The 21,724-nt window shown below is 29.2% G+C and overlaps 1 protein-coding gene across 4 annotated transcripts in view; it reads right to left on the reverse strand.

Moving 5' to 3' along the window:
- Positions 1–21,724, reverse strand: part of GluClalpha (glycine receptor alpha 1) — a 387,349-nt gene that overhangs the window by 56,342 nt on the left and 309,283 nt on the right. For 2 of the 4 annotated variants that reach the window (XM_081736064.1, XM_081736063.1), the window contains 2 exons: positions 8,188–8,258; positions 1,766–1,835 (listed from right to left, as the gene is read on the reverse strand). In XM_081736064.1, the coding sequence (XP_081592190.1) occupies positions 1,766–1,835; positions 8,188–8,258 (141 nt within the window). Of the gene's footprint in view, positions 1–1,765; positions 1,836–8,187; positions 8,259–9,014; positions 9,080–9,923; positions 9,992–21,724 lie in introns of all 4 variants that reach the window. The other 2 variants (XM_081736066.1, XM_081736065.1) reach the window with 2 other exon arrangements.

The following is a 21,724-nucleotide window of genomic DNA, read 5'->3' on the forward strand; positions in this document are numbered from 1 at the left end:
GTTCGTATGTAAACGTGCCCTTGAGCGGGAAAATACAGCGTGTTCACATTTGTCATATAGAACCTACACCTTACTTTCTCGTATTTGGTAAGAGAGCGAACTTTAAAATAAGCTATACATTCGCCTTCGTTTAGGGGACTAGCACTATTGTCTCGTACTTTCGTGGTGCCACCTATCCTCCGAGCTTATTTGGACACACACCTTCAGCAGCATAACGCGCATCCTTATACTGCCATGTAAACCTATCATCGTCTACCCGAAACATGACTTCTACCCTGGCCTACTAGGTCTATAGGCTTGAGCACCCGCCCATCAAACGGGCTCGGCAACGACTATCATCGGACATTTGTTTGATAAGTTGCTTGCTTGGTTGCTCAGAATAGCTTCATGTGCTATTAAGACGAGTACTGTGAGTTGTCGAACACTGCACAACACGTTCAGAATATTCCATGAGTACCATGTTGGGAACAGTGTTATCTACCACCGCTTTCTTCTTTTGTATAACTTTGAGTTAAACCTATGAATTCCTACTCAGTATTCTTAAATTAATTTCCACAAGGTGGTAGTCCTATTTGGAATTTTTAGTTAAGAAGTTTTCCTTGGCGACTCTGTTCATTTGATTATACATTACAAATATGTCTTTTCCTTTTTTCCTGTATTCTTAATAAACTCAATTGGTTATTTATTATTTATTTTTTCGTTTTTCATTTTCGCTATATGTTTTTGAACTTGTCCCTCAGCATTCCAATTCCTATGCCATTCTTGTTTACTTCATTTTCTGTTGTAATGTTTAGAATAAACAGTTTATTTTTGCTGACATACAGCTTCCAATGTATTCTTTCCGTTTTGCTCAAACTGCAATTCGCTCATTTCCGTCTTTAAATTTTCAGTTTCTATACTGTCAGTTGTTCTCCCATGCTATCTTCCAATTTACATAGAATTTACCTCTATATACATTATTCAAATTTCTCTATCATTTTCAATTCCATTGATCCCTTTTACGTTTATTGTATATTTCCTGATCTTTGTAGATGTTCCTTCTTAATTCGCAAATCAACTTCCTATACATTCTCTTCGCTTCTCCAGGCTTCTTTTGTCATGGAATCCAGCTGTTGGTTGAGAGGTGACAAAAGTGTGTGGCTTCACCTGAGACTATTTGGATTGTAGTCTACTTGGAGACTACTTGGAACCAGGAATTGTAGTTTTCTTTTTCCTCTTTGAAAATGGCACACATCAGTTGAATGTTTCAATCATACCAGCTTATTACTTAAAAACAGATGTAACATTAATTTGTTCTGCATATTTCTTTACTTCTTCCGTATAGATCTAAATAGTTTCAGCATTAATCCATTTAATCTCCTACACAAAATATTGGGGAGCGAGAGCATTCCTCTGTCCCCCCGCCAGAGATGCCTGTAAAAGATACGCTAAGTTTCGCTCCCACAGAAAACCTTCATCACGTAATATAAACAGATTAATTGTATTTGTAGAATACATATAGACACGGACATGCTACTAATGCACAGAATTCAGTGCTATCTTCAAGAAATAATAGTTATTCACGGAACAAAATCTATGAAAATTATTGTCTAGATGATACCTTTAATACACACCGTGACTGACTTCCTTCTTTTTTTTTAAAAAAAAAAATCTTCTTCCATCATTAATGTTTTCAACGAAAATAGCCTTCTAGCTGTATATAGAACACTGGAAATAAATAAAATAAAATAAAATATAAATAAAAAGTATTAATCGTTATGCCCACCTTCTGAATCATTAAACTTAAGTCTTTCATCCTCCCACTGTTCTCTGAATGTCAGCTGAACACTGTATTCCTAGAAGAAGATAATACTTTTAGTTAAATAATTTTTTTACACAATTATTGAATCTTTGTTGTAATGTATTACGAAGCTCAGTATGTAATAGTAATTACATTAAATTTAATTAATTCATAAATTACCTGAATATTTAATTTATTTAGAAAATGCATATATTGAAAAAGACTGTCAATGAATTCTGTGTAATCTATGAAATTAAGATATGTATGCAAGAATTTATGTGAAATGAAAGTATTGCTATTACAATAAAAAAATAAGGCAACCTAAAAACAATAGAATATAACATTTCTAGAATAATACATCAACATCATGTAAAGATTATACATATATGCGTAACTAGAACCATTCACAGATACAACAACCAACATAGAATTAGTTAATACAGACCTTGATTGGTTTGTTGTGCATAGTCTTACCATGCAATAGTTTGCCACAATGGATAGAGCAAAGCGCTTTACTAAGTAGGCAGCTTCACACACAGCAGGCAGAAAAGTAATAAGGTGCATTCATATTCAACTTACCAATTGTTGATAAGGTGAAAAGTGGCCAGCTGTTAAGTATGCAAGAAGTGAGACATTGATTGATTGAATGGTTGATTGGTTTATATTTAAAAAAAAATAAATAACATTAGTCCCGTAATTCGTTTTACAGGATCATTTTTTCACTCCTGACGTAATACGATTAAAAAAAAAAAAACGAACACAACACATACATATAGGTGTGTCACACATCCGAGAAAAGGAAAGAGAAGAAGTATTACTGTACTTGAACAAGTGAGTACTGTAGTTTGTAAATAGAATATCGTAAACAAATTATGATGGAAGTCTTAAGCACATCCTTAAGGATAGAATGAGAACATGCTCATATCCAAATATACGTGTGTATGTTTCTTTTGTTGAAGTGTTTCATAAATTTTGATAGTATACAACTTGAAGTAATATAACATTTATTATTTCAATGTAATTTTAGAACGTATGCTTTCCTAGAGTTTCACTTTATTTATTTATTTATTTTGAAAAATGTAATTTTTTGTTTGTTCAGAATAAGTTGAAACTAAATACACTGCTTTCGAACTAAGTACATCTTAAATATTGACTATTGTTTCACTTGCGCTTCAAACGTAGAAATCTTCACACATCAGTCGAAGCGCTGGAACAGATGAGTTAAACAAGATTGTGAATATAATGCACACGGAATGTGTTTATGTAGCATGAAGCCTCAACAGATTGAGCCATTTCATTATACAAAATTATCATTAAGAGGACATTATAATTTTAACAGCGAATAAATTCTCTAATAAACCATTCTATATATGTATAAAATGGATTTAAAGCTCATGTTACACAAGTGTATAACTTATCAGCTTCAGAAAATAACTGGAGAAAGAATTTTCTATGTATGAAGATTGAGAAACTAGAACTGTTATTCTAAATGGGTAAAATACATTATTGTTCTATTTGCTGTTTATAATTTAGAAGAAAGTCATTTACTATTGAATTTACATTTGAATAAGGAACTATTATAATGTAGTATTTAGTGTCTTTCTTTGAAAGTTTATCTTATCAAGTATGTAGTAATATTTTCACAAATCGCATCTTGTTGTCCAATTAGAATTAGAATTATTAAAGTTCTAAAAGTTTAATGATATATTGGAACAATCCCTATAGTTTGATAAGGGAAATATTCAAGTGATTTGTTTAGTATGTTTATTTAATTTTATAACATTTCTTATCATATTTTCCAAATACATAACAAAAATAAAATTTTACAATGTACGTTTGTAAGATAACCATAATGTTATGTTTTGATGCAATATGCTTAGTACTGTAAATGTTGATTGACGTTCCATCAAAATTTTTGTAGTTCAACTTTAGATCAGATTTCAAGATAAAAGTTGAAGGTGTTGTTTAAAAATTTTGTGTTGGATACTTTGTCGTGAATATGCTCGATAAACAAAAATTATGTATTATGAGTCTATTGAAACTATTAAATGGTTCCAATACTACTAAAAATACCAATTTTAAAAATTGGCTTACCACGAAATATTTTTGTTCAGAATGCAGTTAACTCTTTGAGAAAAAGTTATTCTTTTCTCATCCATAAATATAGACGTTATAACACGAAATTTCTTTCTTATAATTTTTTCCTGTTTATTGGTTGAAAATTACAGCAGTCATTACTATTATGAGATTCTGTACTACAAGATTCTAGAAGTGCATACAGGATTTCTTTGAGCAGTTGATAAATTTATATAAATTATATATTACACGGATGATTAAGAGTAATTCCTAACATTATGAGCTGTATTGCATGAACCAAACAAGCTGAAAGCAGATATAATTCACTAATGAAGCTCTGGAAAATCATACTAATAAGAATAATGAATTAAAATAACGTTAGTTTCCTGGCTGGTAAACTGAGTGTATCACGAAGCCATTACTCTAAATTACATATTATTAGTCTATTTCCCATAATTTCCAGCAATAATTCATAATCATTCTGTAACAAATAATGGAAACAATGATTCTGTAAACTATCGGAATCAAAATGATATCAATAAATTTGTTTGATGTTGAAGTGTTTATATGTTATTTAGTGTTAAATTGTTCAAATAAAATAAGATGTATATTACATAAATATGACAGAAGAAGAAGTGTTTTGTACATAAACAGCAGTTGTTGGGTCGTGCACATGTATTCAAACAGGCAGAAAGTGCAACAAAAATAATAAAATTTTACAAATGACTCATTTACAGCCTGAAATATATCTAAAATACAACATTTAGAACAAGGAGAGTTTAATCTAAGTTACTTTTACAGCAACTTTATTGTTTCTACAATATTGTTGCTTTATTTATACAATAAAGACGACATTCATATGGTCCATCCAAATATGAGCTGCTACATCTTAAACATGACCTGTAGACTATAATTTTACCCAATGGACTTCAGTTTGTGATACTGTTTTTTGTCGAATTTAACAAATTAGAAAACTTTAAAATAAGAACGCATTGTGTATAATAAACAAAATAAAATCGTCAGATTCTTACGAGTAATTGAATCAATTAGAGAAATTTGTTATATTTTAATTTTAACATTTGGAGTTGTATTGTGTGAATCAAATCTAGGAATAATTTCTAATTAGGAAAGATAATAAGTTCAAAGAAATGCTCGAGAGTAGAAAAACAATATGGACAAACTTTCTCTAAACATACAAACTTGTGACTAAGGTTTAAAGTTTTAGGAGGAATGTTTGATATTATTATTTCCTGCGTCTTGGATTCCAGTACATTTTGTATGTTATAATATATAAAGGATCGATATCTGTATTCAATAAGCAAGTTGGAGATAGTATTGAATATTCAATTCCTAATAATGTTTGAAGAATAAAGGAAAGTTTAATTTTATGTAATATAGTATAGATGAACAACACTGATATAAAAAAAGATAAACCAAGCATTATATTAGAAGAGAATTATATATATTGTTGATATATGTTTGATGAATTATATATGTTTGATATTATTATTTCCTGCGTCTTGGATTCTAGTACATTTTGTATGTTATAATATATAAAAGATCGATATTTGTATTCAATAAGCAAGTTGGAGATAGTATTGAATATTCAATTCCTAATAATGTTTGAAAAATAAAGGAAAGTTTAATTTTATGTAATATAGTATAGATGAATAACACTGATATACAAAAGATAAACCAAGCATTATATTAGAATAGAATTATATATTGTATTTTATTTTAGAATTTTATTGAATAACAAAATGTGAAAATGATTACAGGATGAATTAAAATACACGTTTAATATCCATCACATAAGTAGTTTGAACAGGAAATATGTTCGACAACGAAAGAGCATATAAAATAGTAGTGTAAAACGAGCATTAGAACGACACTGTAGTTAGTATGTTTTAAATTAGAATTTAAACATAATAGAATATGTTTTTGTTTTAATGCTCACACCAATACAATAAGACAGTAAATGAAATACCGGAAAATTTAACCTGAACCGAAAATAAATAGTTATTTGAGTTCATTCTGGATTTTGCGATTAGGCATTCTAATGAAAAGGTTCGTTTCAGAAATTCGGATATTGTTTTTTGTTTACTAGTAGAATATTAAAACTGCTAGCAGAACGTCTATTATAATAATTTTATCATCAAATAACTAATAGTCAACAAAGAAAAATTAAAACTTAGAACATAGAAAATATTCAAGATAAAAAAGGTATATATATATATATAATCGGAACTCAACAGCGAAACTACCCTGTAACAAGATAAAAGCGATACAGATTTATACAGCTTTTATAACAGAAAGACAGTTTCGTAACACTAACTTATGTATTGTGTGTAAAGATAATATTGAAAGAATATAATTTTACAGCATCTTTCAGCTGACTATTGCAAATTGACTACCAAGGTAGAATGCCTACCACAATTCTATCATATAAATGAATTTGTCTATTAGTGTATTTCTAATAATATATGCTTCAGTGAATCTTGATTAGTATACCAGTGTTTTTGATATCATTTTTGAAATGTGAATTTTTAGATCTTTTTTCAATATATATATATGTTTCACATAGAATATGTTTATTTTTATGTTGATTCTTGACTGTGTTTTCTGATTACCTACACTAAAGGTAAACTAGAATGAACGTATTTTCAAGTTCATTATCTTGTACTATTCAGCGATCATTTTAAATCCCATTTAGTTTTCAGTTCAGAGTAAAATTCAATCAAAACTTGATGATTCTTTTCTGTGCTGTACAGTCTTGTTGCGAAAATACCAATAACAATGATAGGTATATGAGTATATACAAAATTAAAGATTTGTGTTTGTGAATTCAAACAAGCTAAAATGAAATTAAGATAACTTTAATGTTGATTTCTCTTTCGGTTTGCGAAATTATTCTCTGAGAACAACAAACATATAGACAAAACAAAACATTTCAGTGAAAGAAACATGGAACAAATTAACAAATATTACAGGGATTTTGTTTTGCACAAAGATGGATAAAAACAAGTGCATTCGTAAGTGATGAAATGAAAAAACGTGATGCTTGTGATGACACAACTTACCTGTTACTTTTTTTTATCTCTCATGATACTTATTTGTGTTTTAAAGTGATGTGCATATTTTGATTTGAATTTTATTTTTTGTTTATATATTTTTAAATAACAAAGCATCTTCTTGCATTTTAGATACACACATATATAGACAGCTGGTGTTTGTGTGAATATTTGTATTCAATGTCACTTTTCGAATCAACAGTACACATATCGGTAAGAAGGTTATTACAGGTATTTTTTAAAGTCTTTGTTATCTTTTCATTAGGTTAATCCTAAGAAAAGATTTCATTAACACAGTACTACGTCAAAGCATTTAAAAAGAAATAAGAAAAAAATTTACCTCGGGCGACAGTAAACATACAAAACATGTTAATATACAAGCAGGGGTAGCATAAATAGTGAGACAGGTGACAGTCAAACTAGCGAATCCAGACAGACTTAGATTGGAAAATCTCACTTGGTTACTATGAGATGTGAGTGACATCTAGTGAAGGAGAAAAGTATTAATTTTGATAAAATGAAAAAAAAAATTATTTAAAGAAGTTAAAGCATTAGTCAAGTTATTTCTAAAAGGAGATCTGTTAGGCATTTTAAAATATAAAAAAATAAATTTGTTATAGGTTAGCTAGGCATTTAAATATGTTATTATATTTAATGAAAATAAAAAATAAAAATTTTATTCTTCAATAAATAAAAGGTGATAAGAGTTTATCAGGGATAAGTTTTTAATTACAAGCATATTTGATTGTTTTAATACTATTTTTCCTACTGACATTTTTGGTGCTTACTATTACTTCTAATGCTGATGTGTGATTCTCCTGTCCCAGCCTGTCTTGGCAGCCCACATGTAGAGACAGGTGACGTCAAAGTGCCGCAAAACGCAATGGGTTGCCAAAAAAATGTCCCAACTTGATTTGACTTCCTGTCTTCCAGCAGATTATTTAATATTTAATATTAGCTGCTCTTGTATTTGTTTATTGTGGATTGGGCACTCTAAGTCACCTGATGAAAACATATATCCGGGCATTTCGGAAAAAAAGAGAAAAAGGTTGACACTCGGTAAAGAAAACTGAAGCAACAATAGATTGACCCATTGGATATTTTTTCTTTTGTTGTCAAGAAAAAAGTGATTCTGAGTCAAAATGTTGTTTCAAAAATTTACCGGTTGCCAACTTATTTTGTCTTCTTTTTTTCTTGTAAATACTTGTTTACTTTTTCTTGTGTAATTGGCATTTGAGCCTATGACGTCACCAGACTCACCATTTTATAATCATCTATTTTGCTGATTGAGCGAAGGTAGATGTTCACAGTCACTATGGTGGGAGCGTCCGCTAAGTAGAAGAAAAAGAAAACAATCAGTAATTTATATATTTATAAAACAGAGCCAACACAGATAGCAAAAAATATATGTTGCATATCTGAAAACAAAATATAAGTTTCTAGATTTTATTTTTTTTGTTTTGTTTTTGTGATTGTTTTCCGATTTGTTAAGAAAAAATCACATAAACACATGTGTTGTTTCTTTTGCTGGGAAAAAAAGAGAGATAGAAACTACAATAAATAGCTAATCTGGATGAATGGAATAAAACTAATGAAATAATGATTGTACAAAACAATATGGTAATAATAATAATAATAATGATAATGTGTAATGAAAAACACAAAAGCTGACACGACTATATGGGAGAGGGTCCAAAAACATTCCATGGTTGAGAGGGACTCTATGCAGTAAATAAACAAGAACATAGTACTCATGCTTCGCTTTCTACCTGAGCTGTTGACATCCTCAAGTAGCGTAGCAGAGAAGAATAATGACGCCTCATATTACCCGCTCCCTCTTTATACCGTCGTGTTAACTTTCGTGCAAAAGGGTCTCTACTTTTTTTTTCTTTTTGTTGGTCATTATTCTCCTCCGGACACGAGAGAGAGAGAGAGAGTAAATAACACCCAGATGAAAAGATAATAATCTAAAGGAATGAATAATAATAGTAACAATAGCGGTAATAGTAATAGTGGTAATTGGTAATATTTAATAATAATGATAACAGGTGATAGCGTTCCGGTTTCTCAGGTCCAGGCCAACTTACCATAGTGACATCATCAATTTTTGAGATACTTCTTACAAATATGTTGACAGTCACAATTGCTGGTCCTAAGAAGTGTGAGAGAAAAGTATAGTTAATGTTCCCTTATTCACTCTAATCTTCCTTGTATGTTTGCTCTTGCCTTTCCTTTTTTGCAGTGAGAAATAGATAGAAAAAGGTAAAAAGACCAGGGAAGCCAAAAAAATAACAAAAACAAAAGCTATGTTTTGTGCTGCTATGCCAAATCATTCACTCATTCATCCATTCAGTGCAGCAGAACACTCAGGCAAAACTAGAAAAGTGCGCATGCCTGTATCTGCTATCTATCTACTATTGCATGTTTATTGTGGGCATTTTGTCTTTTGTTACAAAAAAAATATATATATAAGGTAGGAATTTTATTATATGTTAATTAAAAGTTGGCAGCACATCTACCTGTGGCGAATAGTAGATTCTCGATTCAATATCTACCGATACAGTAATATCATCTGACTATTTTATGTAACGATTCAGTGATATTGGAACTGGGTAAAAGGAAAATTATTTGTGATAACTAAATATATATGTGTATATATAAACATGATGCTTACTTAGCAATCAGATAAGCTATGGGATGGGCACATTCACCTTTTGACTGTTAAAAAAGGAGAGAGAAACCAAACGTTGACAAAAAATCAAAAAAATTGAAGGAACGTCTTTAAAAAAGTTTTGTCTTTTCACTACATATACATTACCCCTTAATAGAAGACTCTGTATCGGCTCAGAAGAAGGAACGAACCGTAACGAATTCGCTACAATGAGTGATCTTCAGAGATTTCGTTTTCTAAGTCTTTTCTTGACTCATCTTAGCAATTGTATTTGCTTTCTTAAATGATAGGAATAGATTTTCAGCAATGCCTGCATTTCACTTACCATCTTGATGTCACTAATAGTCGCAATGCTTCTGACAAATAGGTTAACTGTCACAATTGCAGGCCCATCTAGAGAATGTGGTAAGAGAAACAACAAATAAGCAGAAAAAAGAGCATTCAATATTTTTGTCTTTATTTGTTTATTTAGTTTGCCTTTCTTTTTTTATAAAAAAGTGTTTAGCTACTACGAAGTTATTTCTATGGAAGTAATGATTTTATAATAAGAAGATGTATTTGTGTAAGAAATGCAAGATTATGTTCCATTCTAAAGCGTCTCATGTATTGTGTTATAAATAAATTTGATAATTAATTCAAGTGTTCAATAAATTCCAATTTGTGTCAATTATATTTGAAATTGCCAATGAATGAAATATTCTAAATAGTCAGAGAGATCAGTGTAAGATACAATTAGCTACTTGAGAAAATTTATAATGCTTCATACAGGTTATAATGTATGGTATGTAATTCATGGAGAAGACGAAAAATTCATTATAAATGTCTACATATGTTTACATCTAAATGGGCCACAGTTATTATAATTTTTATTAGAAATGTAGAAGATGAATAGAAAAGTACTAAATGATATAAAAAAAATATAAGTCAATCAAAAAAAATTGTATATTGTTTAAATAATAAAATCTAAAAGTTTTAAAATATGTTTGTAGATACTTCTGAACAACTCAGCGAAACAATTTTGTATATTGCTTAATTTAAAATTTCTATCCGTCTAATAAGAGTCTATGCGATATTTATATTTATAAGAAAAGCAAATTTGATACGAATTCTTCAAATACCTGAGTATGCTGTCGAGTAAGCTTAGTTATATTCAAACGAATTACGATCCAAAGGAATTAGAAATAGCGATCATAAGTATTTTAAATGAATACTTATAAAGAGTTTATGATTGCTTTATTATGCTAAAAGAAAATATAAACGGGAATTTAATTATGTACTCATAAATAGATGTTAAGTCAGAAGGAAGATAGGAAGAAACAAAGGACAAAATAAGGAAATCAAATAAGCAAAAGAAAACAGAGAGGGAAGGAGACGGGATAATTTCAAGTATTTTTGTTGCTTCTTAGTCGATACATAATATAAATACTTGTGTGTTATATAAAATATCTCATTACCAAAATTGAAGAAAACAGCTTCCTTTATTCTTGTTAATTGCAAAAAATGTGTTATTTCCTAGATGTCTTTCAAGCATTTATTGTTTCATTTTATTTTAAAAGAAATTTCTTTGTTTACGAAATTTTTATTTAAACAATGTACTATTATAATTTACGATATTGTAAAGGTTTGTAGTTTTTTTAGTTATATAAAACGTTACGTTAATGTATGAAACAATTTGCTAATATATTTAGAGTGAAATTTCCTACGGATGCATATGCAATGACATGATAAATACTCATGCAGGAATATATATATATATATATTTGCTTAATATTAAACTTAAATGTACTTCCATAATTTATTCATGATATACTAGCAATTAAGTTACTACATATTTTTTCTCTAAGTTTACCGCTACATCTGGAATTGACGAACATGGTCAATAACATTGTCTTAATAATCTCCCTAAATAATGAATCTATGGTGCTCCTGTCTTCTCTATACCTTTAAAAATTTGCTTTTCAAACTCGATGCCATTTTAAAAATCATATTAATTATAATTTTAGTAATACGAAGGTCGTTCAGAAAGTAAGTTCCGTTTGGTAATAAAAAAGAAATTGAGTACAGATAAAGAAAGCAATGTATTGCACAAAAATCAATAACACTTACACAACTTTTCCACATAGCTCCCGTAATTTTCCAGGTATTTTTCATATCATGGTATAAGTTTATGTATTTCTGCGTCATAGAATGTTGCCGCTTGTGTTGTCAACCATGTGGTAAAATGTTCTTTTAACTCTTCATCGTTGTTGAAGCGCTTACCACAAGGAAAGACTTCAGATGCAGAAAGAGATGGAAGTCGCTAGGAGCGAGGTTGGGACTGAACAGAGGATGGCCAAAAACGTCCCAGCTAAAACTTTCAAGGAGTTGTTTTGTCACATTCGTAGTGTGTGGTCGGGCGTTGTGAATGAGAACCACACCTTTTGAGAGCATTCCTCTGCGCTTGTTCTGTATTGCACGGGACAGTTTCTCAAGCGTCTCGCAATAAACATCTTTATTGATTGTTGCATCTCGTGGTAAAAGTTCTATCAGTAAAATGCCTTGTATGTCCCAAAACACTGTGCACATAACTTTTTGGGATGTCAAGAGTTGCTTTGGTTTAACCTTTGTTGAAGACGAAGTGTGCCTCCACTCCATGGATTGCCGTTTCGTTTCAGGGGTGTCATAAGCAACCCAAGTTTCATCCTCCGTAACACTCTGGGATAAAAAAAAGTTCTCATCATCATCATAATAACATGTCAGAAAATCAAGTGCACTGCCCATCCGTTGTTTTTTGTTCTTCAATAATAAGTTTAGACACCCAACGTACACAAAATTTACGAAAACCCAATTTTTCAGTAACAATCTTGTAAAGTACTGTTCGTGAAATGTTTTGGAAATTCAAGACGAAGAGCATTAATCGTAAATCTACGGTTGTTCTTAATCCTTTCATCGACTGCACTCAGCAGCTCATCAGAAATCACAGATGGACGCCCACATCGTTCTTCATCATGCACTTGATTACGCCCCTCCTTAAATTGTTGGACCCATCTTCTCACCATTGAATCACTCATTGTATCTTCTCTGTAAACCTCGCAGATTTGTCGATGAATGTCACTTGGTTTTACGTTCTTCGCATTCAGAAAACGAATCACAGATCTAATTTCAGAAGCGGCATGATTTTGATTAACGCTGCCATTATAAACAATCATTACGAACAACGCACAAAGAGCGATCTCAAAATGACGAAATTTCATTCCGCTTGAATCAGAGTAACTAGTGCACACAAGCGAAACTGCGATGGTAGCACTGCCGCGGAGAAAATTCGAAACGGAACTTATTTTACGAACTTCCTTTCGTACATTTTCAGTAAAATTCAATTTGAAATATACTTTGTTGATAGTTGAATATTTCTATCTAACTTTATCCATAACATTTCCATGTAAATTCTTTCGAAACATACTAATATATTTGTTTGATTAAGTAAAGGAAATATTTTAATCGATGTTGATTTCTTAATTTTTTTGATAAATAATTTTGCTATTGTATAAAGAAAGACAAACGTATGATATCCTTGACTGTAAATAAAATACTTCTCACCAGAAGATATTTTTCGTTATGTTTCAATATATCCATTACCAATTTTTCTCTTCCCAACCTATTATTTCCCGATAACATGAATGCATTTTTATGTTATTATGAGACAGATCAACGCAATATATTTAAACGTATGATCTTTGTTCTTAAAAGCATCCAGTTAAAAATATATGGCATTCGGAAACTACACTATGGATAAACCCAATAAAACTCATTTAGTTGTGCAAATTGAAGCTTGAGATTCCAAATGCATGGTACAATGCTAAATTGTATTTCTTAAAAAAATGTGTTGTAAATATTGTACGGAGATTTTATAAATAAGAATTTCCTTTTTTTAACATTTCAAATATATTACTTAAATGTATTAACGAATAAGGGCATGCTTGATGGTGTTTAAGCAATTTGTAATTTTGCTAGTATGTACCGTATATGCATAAATTAGAACCCAATCTTGTGCAATTCTTTGAAAAATGATCGCATGTGCACATTAAGAGCATAATGTAATTACGAGGTGCTATTGAGAGTACTTTTCGTATTTTTAGTAATTGTCATTATTACATATATATATATCACAAGTGCATGAAATATTGCATTTTTGAAATATCTCATAATTGCACTTTTTATTTCATAAAATAGTAATAATCGATATTTGAAGTGCATAGCGTCCTTGAAAAGTAATTTATGTGCTGTTTGGCATTGCATATATAAATTGATTCATTGATATTTATTTCATGAATGCAGTAGAACATGCTTATTGATTATATCTTAACATTTAAGCTTGTTAAATATAAGACTGAATTTAGTGAGAATATTTCCTTCACATTCCTCTGTCACATTTTTTTTTAATTTAAAGAGTTATTACATCGTGCGTCTCGTTAAAAAATGTACTAATCACCATACTAAGATCTAAGATGTAAATATACAAAATCACTATTAAGGGAATTTTTGTGAAGATGAAAAGATAAATTTCTCATGCAAGTGACATATTTCATTTTTTTGATTATATATAACTTCTATGTATTTCACCACAGCTGCTTCTGTTTTCTTCTTATCCTGGGGAAACTGGTAACAAGACAATAGATATTGAATTCAATGTTGAATAAGTTATTTTCTTGCTGATTTTCGGAATTACATTCTATTGCTATTAATAATTTTACTCAAGTTTTGAACATCTTATTTGTGTTTTAATTTCTACATTCTAGTTGAATATATATGGTCAAATTATCTAATTCCCTGAAATATCACAACCAAGAAACATAGTTGTTATTCTTTTATCACGTTATGATTTACATTATATTCCTTAGTTATTACCCAATTTCGGTTTCATATTATGCATTATGAAATTGTGTTCATTTTAATGTGGTACCACGAAGTTAAAAAAAAAATTACTTGTGACGCCTTTTCCAAACTTTTCCCGTCATCTAACAGCTTATTGCACAAAAAGTCCTAAATTACTATTTTAAAAAACAACAAATATAAAAACATCAGTAGTTTAATATTTTTACAATAATCCATAATTTCTTTTTTAAAAATCGTGACTGTTAGTGTAATATTAGCTTCTATAATTCAAAACAATCTTAGACTTTTTCTTGCAATAAGCTAGACATATAAATACAACTCATGCATCTCATGCATCAAATATTTTGGAACTCTTACTCAAAATTTACTTTTCCATCGTAAATAGTATCAATAAATCTTATAAGTAAAAATCATAAGATTTATACATAATACGTTTATGATTTTAATTAAGTAATTGGTAAGCATGTCTTTGAATTTTTATTTCTTTAATTCGTTTCTGTAAGAACCTGGTACTTAAGTAAAATTCAGTTTAACTTAATAAAACAAATATACGCTTCGAGACTTCTCTTTTCGTTTATCCATTTTGTTTCTAAACAAAGTTTAAAAATATCTTTAACATTTTTTGAGAATTAACAAAAAATTGGTTACTTAACAATATATTCTTCCGTGGAAAAACTAAGTATTCTCCAGACGTATCGGAACAACAAGTTACTTTTGTCTTCAGTGGTAAAGGTAATAAGGATAAAAACGGATAAGAGCAATATGGTATGGGAACAGGAATACATACCACCAAATGAGTTAACACAAAAGATACTAATACTAAGAACTAAATACTAACACTACTAGTTAACACTAAAAACAACGAGCAGAGCCCAGTGGAACAAAGAAAGAAAAAGTTGAGTTTAGAAGAAGTACGGTGCTTATGCTACGTCACTGTTTCCAGAACCAAAATACACATCAAAGGTACGTAGTTATATTTTATCAATGTTACCAGAATCCAGATTTAAGATCGGTTTATATTTATGAATAAAAAAATGGTTCTTTAATCTCTCTTTTTTTTTTTTTTTTTTGTTTTTTTTAACCTATTACATTGACCTGTTTTATATTATGTATATTGCTTTAGATGTAGTGACAATCTCGACAAATCTTTTTTTTTTTTTTTTTTTTTTTTGTTATTATTGCCTAATGTGTTCTTTAATTCAGGAGTTAATATTGCCCTTGATTTGACCTATATATGCAGTCACATTCACACTGAGCATAATAAATACTTGATTTATTTAGTGAATCTACAAAATAATACCTTCCCATCCCATTATTTTGGCCTTCGGAATGTGAACATCTCCGTCATTTCCCTTCGTCCGATCATATCAAGTTTCAACCATCCAGTTTACTTATTATCCAAATGGCTATACAAAAACATCTTGCTTTTCCATTATTTATAACTTTCTTGCTTGTTTGCTTTGGTTAGTGTAGGAAGAGTCACATTCACACTGAACACGATAAATACCTGATTTGTTTAGTGGATCAACAAAATAACTTTTAAAGCCGATGAGATGCTGAGGATACTTCTGGGAGGATACTGGAAACAGATATATTGTAATTTGCGAGAATACATTGAATTTTTGTCGATACTGTTTGATTAAACCATTTTTGTAAGGTTTGCAATTTATAACCGTTGTTATGTCCTATTTGATATAAAAACTGTATTTCATCATTGAGATCACTTGAGCAATCACAAACTAGTAATGCTCTACGAAAGAAATTCATCCAAACATTGGCCTTATACAGTAGTGGATGGGCTGACTATTGATTTATGTAAGTAGTGCCTGCAGTGGGTTTTCGATATACTTTTGTTATAAATTTATTGTGAGATCGCGTAAACAGTAAATCTAAAAAAGGAAGACATTTATCATATTCACACGCGAGAGTGAACTTCAACCTAGGATGCTGATTATTGAACTGTTTAAATATTTGTAAAAGAATATTTTCATCACAAGCAGTGAAACGTCTTAGGTATAACGATGATAGGTAATACACTTCTTCTGTGTAGTGTTTTCTGTTGTATAATAGATGCTTCTATCTAATTTAAAGCAATGTTTCACAGTATCAGAGACAGTGTATTTCTCATAGCTAGACCGTCATTTTGGGAAAAGTAATGATTTTTCAAATTCAAATACATTGGTTGTTAAACAAACCTCAAGCAGTTGTAATAGAAAATGAGTTTCATAGGCCGATACACCATTTTGTAATAACCAAGATCATATGCTATTGACAGTAAGTTCCAATGGTATGAACGAATGCATATCAACAAATAAAACAGCATTAGCATTTGCAGCTGATGACAACTGTTGTTTAACGTCAAGGCTACTTTGAACAACGTATTTGAAATCACTGTTGTAATCATTAAGTGTTTTTGAATAGCAATTCGGATAGTAAACTGGATAGTTGAAACCTGATTTGATCGAACAAAGGGGAACGTCGGGCTTGTGGACTTTTACAAGGTCATAAATAAAGGAGAGGTAAGATGTTTTTGTATAGCCATTTGGATAATATGTAAGCTGGAAGTTGAAACTTGATACGATCGGACAAAAGGGGAATGTGTACTTTTGGAAGGCCAAAATAATAGGGAGGCAAGGTGTTATTTTGTTGATCTACTAAATAAGTCAGGAACTAATGAAGATGGAACTAGCTTATTGTTTCAATATGTCTGGAAAATATTTAGTTTTACTACGAGAGGATATATTATTAAGTAACCAATTTTCTGTTAATTTGAATCATCCTCTAATGTGCCTACAAAATTGTGCTCAGTGTGGTTGTGATTCTTCATATATAGGTCAAACCAAAGCGCAATATTGTAACCTCAAATTAAAGAACACATTAGACAATCAAAAAAGAGGGTATGTCGGGATTGTCACTTCACCTAGGCAACATAAACATAATATAAAACAGGTTAATGTAATAGATTCAGGAAAAACAAAAAACAGCGAGAGATTAAAGAATCATGATTTATTCATAAATATAAACCGACTTTAAATCTGAATTTTGGCAACATTGATAAAATCTGGGTACCTACTTTTGATGTGTATTTTGGTTCTGACTACAGTGACGTAGCATGGATCAAATTCAACACTTCTTTTTTTCATTGTGCTCTGCTCGTTCTTTTTAGTACTCATTTTTAACGTTCATTTAGTGATATGTATTCCTGTTCCCATACCATATTTCTCTTACACGTTTTTATGGTTATTACCTTACCAATGAAGATGGAACTAGCTTATTGTTTCAATATGTCTGGAAAATATTTAGTTTTACTACGAGAGGATATATTATTAAGTAACCAATTTTCTGTTAATTTGAATCATCCTCTAATGTGCCTACAAAACTTTAATTTCTTTTTTAGAAATTTATTATTCTCTCGATTCTTCTTTTCATATAGATATAAACAATAGTTTATATTTACCTAAAATATCTATTATTATTATTATTATTATTATTATTATTATTATTATTATTATTATTATTATTATTATTATTATTATTTTTATTATTATTATTATTATTATTATTATTATTATTATTATTATTATTATTATTATTATTATTATTATTATTATTATTTACCTCTATACTTCAGTGTAAACCAGTTTTAACTTAATAATCTGACGATCGTCTCTAGTAAGTGCATATTACTGAAAGAGTTGTTCTCCGTACAACTTTCTGACCATATGACAGGCGTAAGGAAGTTGCTGATATTTATAAGTTTGTTAATATATAGTTTGGATTTATCTGTTCCAATTGTGTCACAGTGCTTTTCGGAATAATAACTACAGCTAACATAATGATCGGCTTTACCTTAACCTTCTGACATTCCCATATATATATTTTTATTTCGTCTGCCAGGATCGCTAATTTTTGTATTAAATGTTGTATGTATATTGTAAGTGGCACTGAAATATCAATGAGAGTTACTTCTAAATAAATTTTGTTGATAATAGTGACGTCAGATCTGTTTTAAGTACAGTTTCGTCATTCTACTTTCTCGATCCTAGTATAGTTTGAATTTATCGTTTCCAAGTATTGGATTTATCTGGTATTAGTAGTATGCTATATTATTATTATTATTATTATTATTATTATTATTATTATTATTATTATTATTATTATTATTATTATTATTATTATTATTATTATTATCTGACTTACCCTACTTAATACAGTTTTTTGTTCTACTCTTTTTTGAAAGTTAATAAGTAGGTTCCATGTGTAGAGCAATATTAAGTATATACAATATATAGAGGACTGTTAACTGAATTTGAAGACAATTACTCTTTATTAAGAAAAGTGAAATATCTTTCGTTACATTTAAGTGTGATTTTCTTTACAAGAAAGTTGTAGAAAGATAAGTAAAACCGTGGTGGTTTAATTGAACTTTGTAAGAGAAGATTGGAATTCTGATTTAATACCATTAAATGGTTTTGTAATATAGTTTTGTATTCACAGTTGAATAAATTAAATACTCACATAAAACCAATCGAAAACATCTTAGAATATACGCTATGAGAACAGGTTTTTTAAAATTAGGAATCGTAAAGTTTTCCTATAAGTCAGATATGATTACTAAAATAATCAATAATTTACGTCCTGATGCTACCTTATCTTTCTGCTAAGTATAAGTAGTGCCCTAAATGTGCATTCTTCAACTTACTATCATAATAGATTATAATACAAAAAATATAATATTTTATTTAAATATAATTTAGTTAGAGGATGAAATGAATAGAAATGCAACACAAAGTTACTTGTAGTAAATTAAATCCTACTAACATTTCTCTCTTACTAGCGGCAAGATATTTATGTTTACGCTCTTGTGAACAACAGGATATATATATATATATATATATATATATATATATATATATATATATATATATATATATATATATATATATATATATATAATACATACGTGATTATTTCTATTCTATCATTTTCTTTTCTTTCAAGCCTCCTTTATACGTCTTCATTTGCTCTTTTATTTTTATTGTGTTACTTTGTATAATAAACATTAGTACGAAAATAAAATTGAAAGGAACAAATTTTTGTTGATTAATCAGGCTTCGATTCTTACTTCAAGAATTTGATATAATTTTATTTTATTTAATTATTTGTTTATTTTTATTAAGCATTTTATTTCTGTGTGATTAAGTTCTTTTTGCTGTCATGTGTAGTAAAAATTAAACATTTAGTTATTATATTTGTTGTGCTATTTGGACAGCACAAAAGGTTAATCCTTATTAGATGATGAATATCTAGAAATAATTTTGAATTTAGTGTATAATTAAACAATTTAGAAATATTTTGTTATTTTTCGTTTGTTTTCTGTCGCTTTTATTTTAGTAAGTTACAGAATATTCGTAAAAGGCAAAATTGCAAAATGTTACATAATATAAAACAAAGAGAACAAATTCAGTAAATTTCTTTCCTAAACCGTTTCCGTGTTATAATCACTTATGATTTACGATTGTAGAAATCAAATTTCTACAGTTAAACTGCAAAATATTGTTTTTGTTAGATCTTTGAAACTATTTATACTGTTGCACTCACTCCCGTGAATATTACTTTTGAGAGTTTCTATATATTAAAATCCCGTATGTTGCTTGCTTTATTTAGAATTGGTCTAATAATTTGAATGCCAAACTTTTATCTGCACAGATGCACAGGCATACTCACAAGTATTACAAACGAAAGACTGCTAGAATACGCTTAAATTATAACTCAATGAATTAGAGCAAAATAACAACTGCAACTATCCGTTTATCTTCGTTAGATTTTGATTGAAGACGCCATGGGGAGATAATATTAATTACACAATAACGCTCATTTTGAATTACATGCATACTGTCCTTCTTTTCCTATAAGATCTTATGAAGATGTTAACCTACGTAGCTAAATACTTGTGTATACAAATTATTACAGAATTTCTTTTAAAAATACAAGTCTTTTAGTTTTTTTGGGCATGTACTATCATATAAATAGTACATACTCACACACGACACAAGCTCATCACAGACAAATTTAAAATTTATAATACAAATGTTCTATTGTAATATGCATGGTTTAATTATTCAATAGTACATTTAGAAATTGTTTAATATTAATAGCTAAGATAATTTCTTCAAAGATTTTCGTATCAATTATTTAGTCAAATTCAATATTAGAACATTGAAATCAAAATAGCCATAAATTTAAATTACTTGTTATAGCTGTAGGCTATAATATTCTAATTCTAATTATTTTGTTTCAACCACCTAAGCAATGTATCTATTTTTTCAATAAGAATATGACGTCAAATTATTTTCAGTTTTATAATTCTAAGAAAATAGATAGAAGAGAGGACTCTGAAATTTCTGTTTGAGGTTATATGTTGAGCGTAGTTTTTGATTTTATATTATTCCACTATCTTGTGTAAATAAGATATAAAAGTAATAGAATAGATAGTAAGTATTGATTGTGGCAGAATTCACAAAAGTATGCACATAAAAAGTTTATAACAGTATCTGGATAGCTATTTTATGAATTAGTAAATAAATAATTGTTGATTACAGAAAAATTAAATCGAAATTGAAAAGTTACTATTAGTATAGTGTTTTTTGGAACTTCAGTGAAGACTGAAAGTTAAATTCTGCTTGTATTATACGGATAAAATTATAGTTATGGTGACTTTTTGATTGTTTAGATATACATTAACAGCAATATTACATGAAGAAATGGAAACATTTCAATAGTCAATTATTTAGATAAGTAGAAGAAAGTGATACACAAATGTTCTTCTCTAAAACCAAACATTCCGGGTTTGAATCCCGGTGGGGAGCACAAAACTTTAATTTCACAATCATTAACTTCCATTAATCATCCGTCTTCTTTATTCTAAAGGTCATAAGCGTGGAATGTTAAATTTTAAAAGAAAAATCATTCATTAAAACAAAATATACTTTATCAAATATATCAAAATTGCTGATAAAATAGATGGATTTAATCAACTGGGCATTTAATAAATTCAATTTTTCCTATTATAGATAAAAACCATTGTACAAATACTACACGAAAATGTACAGGTATAAGATATACTGAGACAGAAATATATTTGTTTTGTTTATTTCAGCTTTTACGATGAATATTCCTTGAAATAAAATACAATTTTAGGTTATACATCGTGGGTACAATAAGCAAAATTGCCTAACGATTGTCTTAATGGAA

This window comes from Thermobia domestica, chromosome 13 (genome assembly GCF_964235325.1).
Source record: "Thermobia domestica chromosome 13, izTheDome1.hap1.1, whole genome shotgun sequence".
NCBI lineage: Eukaryota > Metazoa > Arthropoda > Insecta > Zygentoma > Lepismatidae > Thermobia > Thermobia domestica.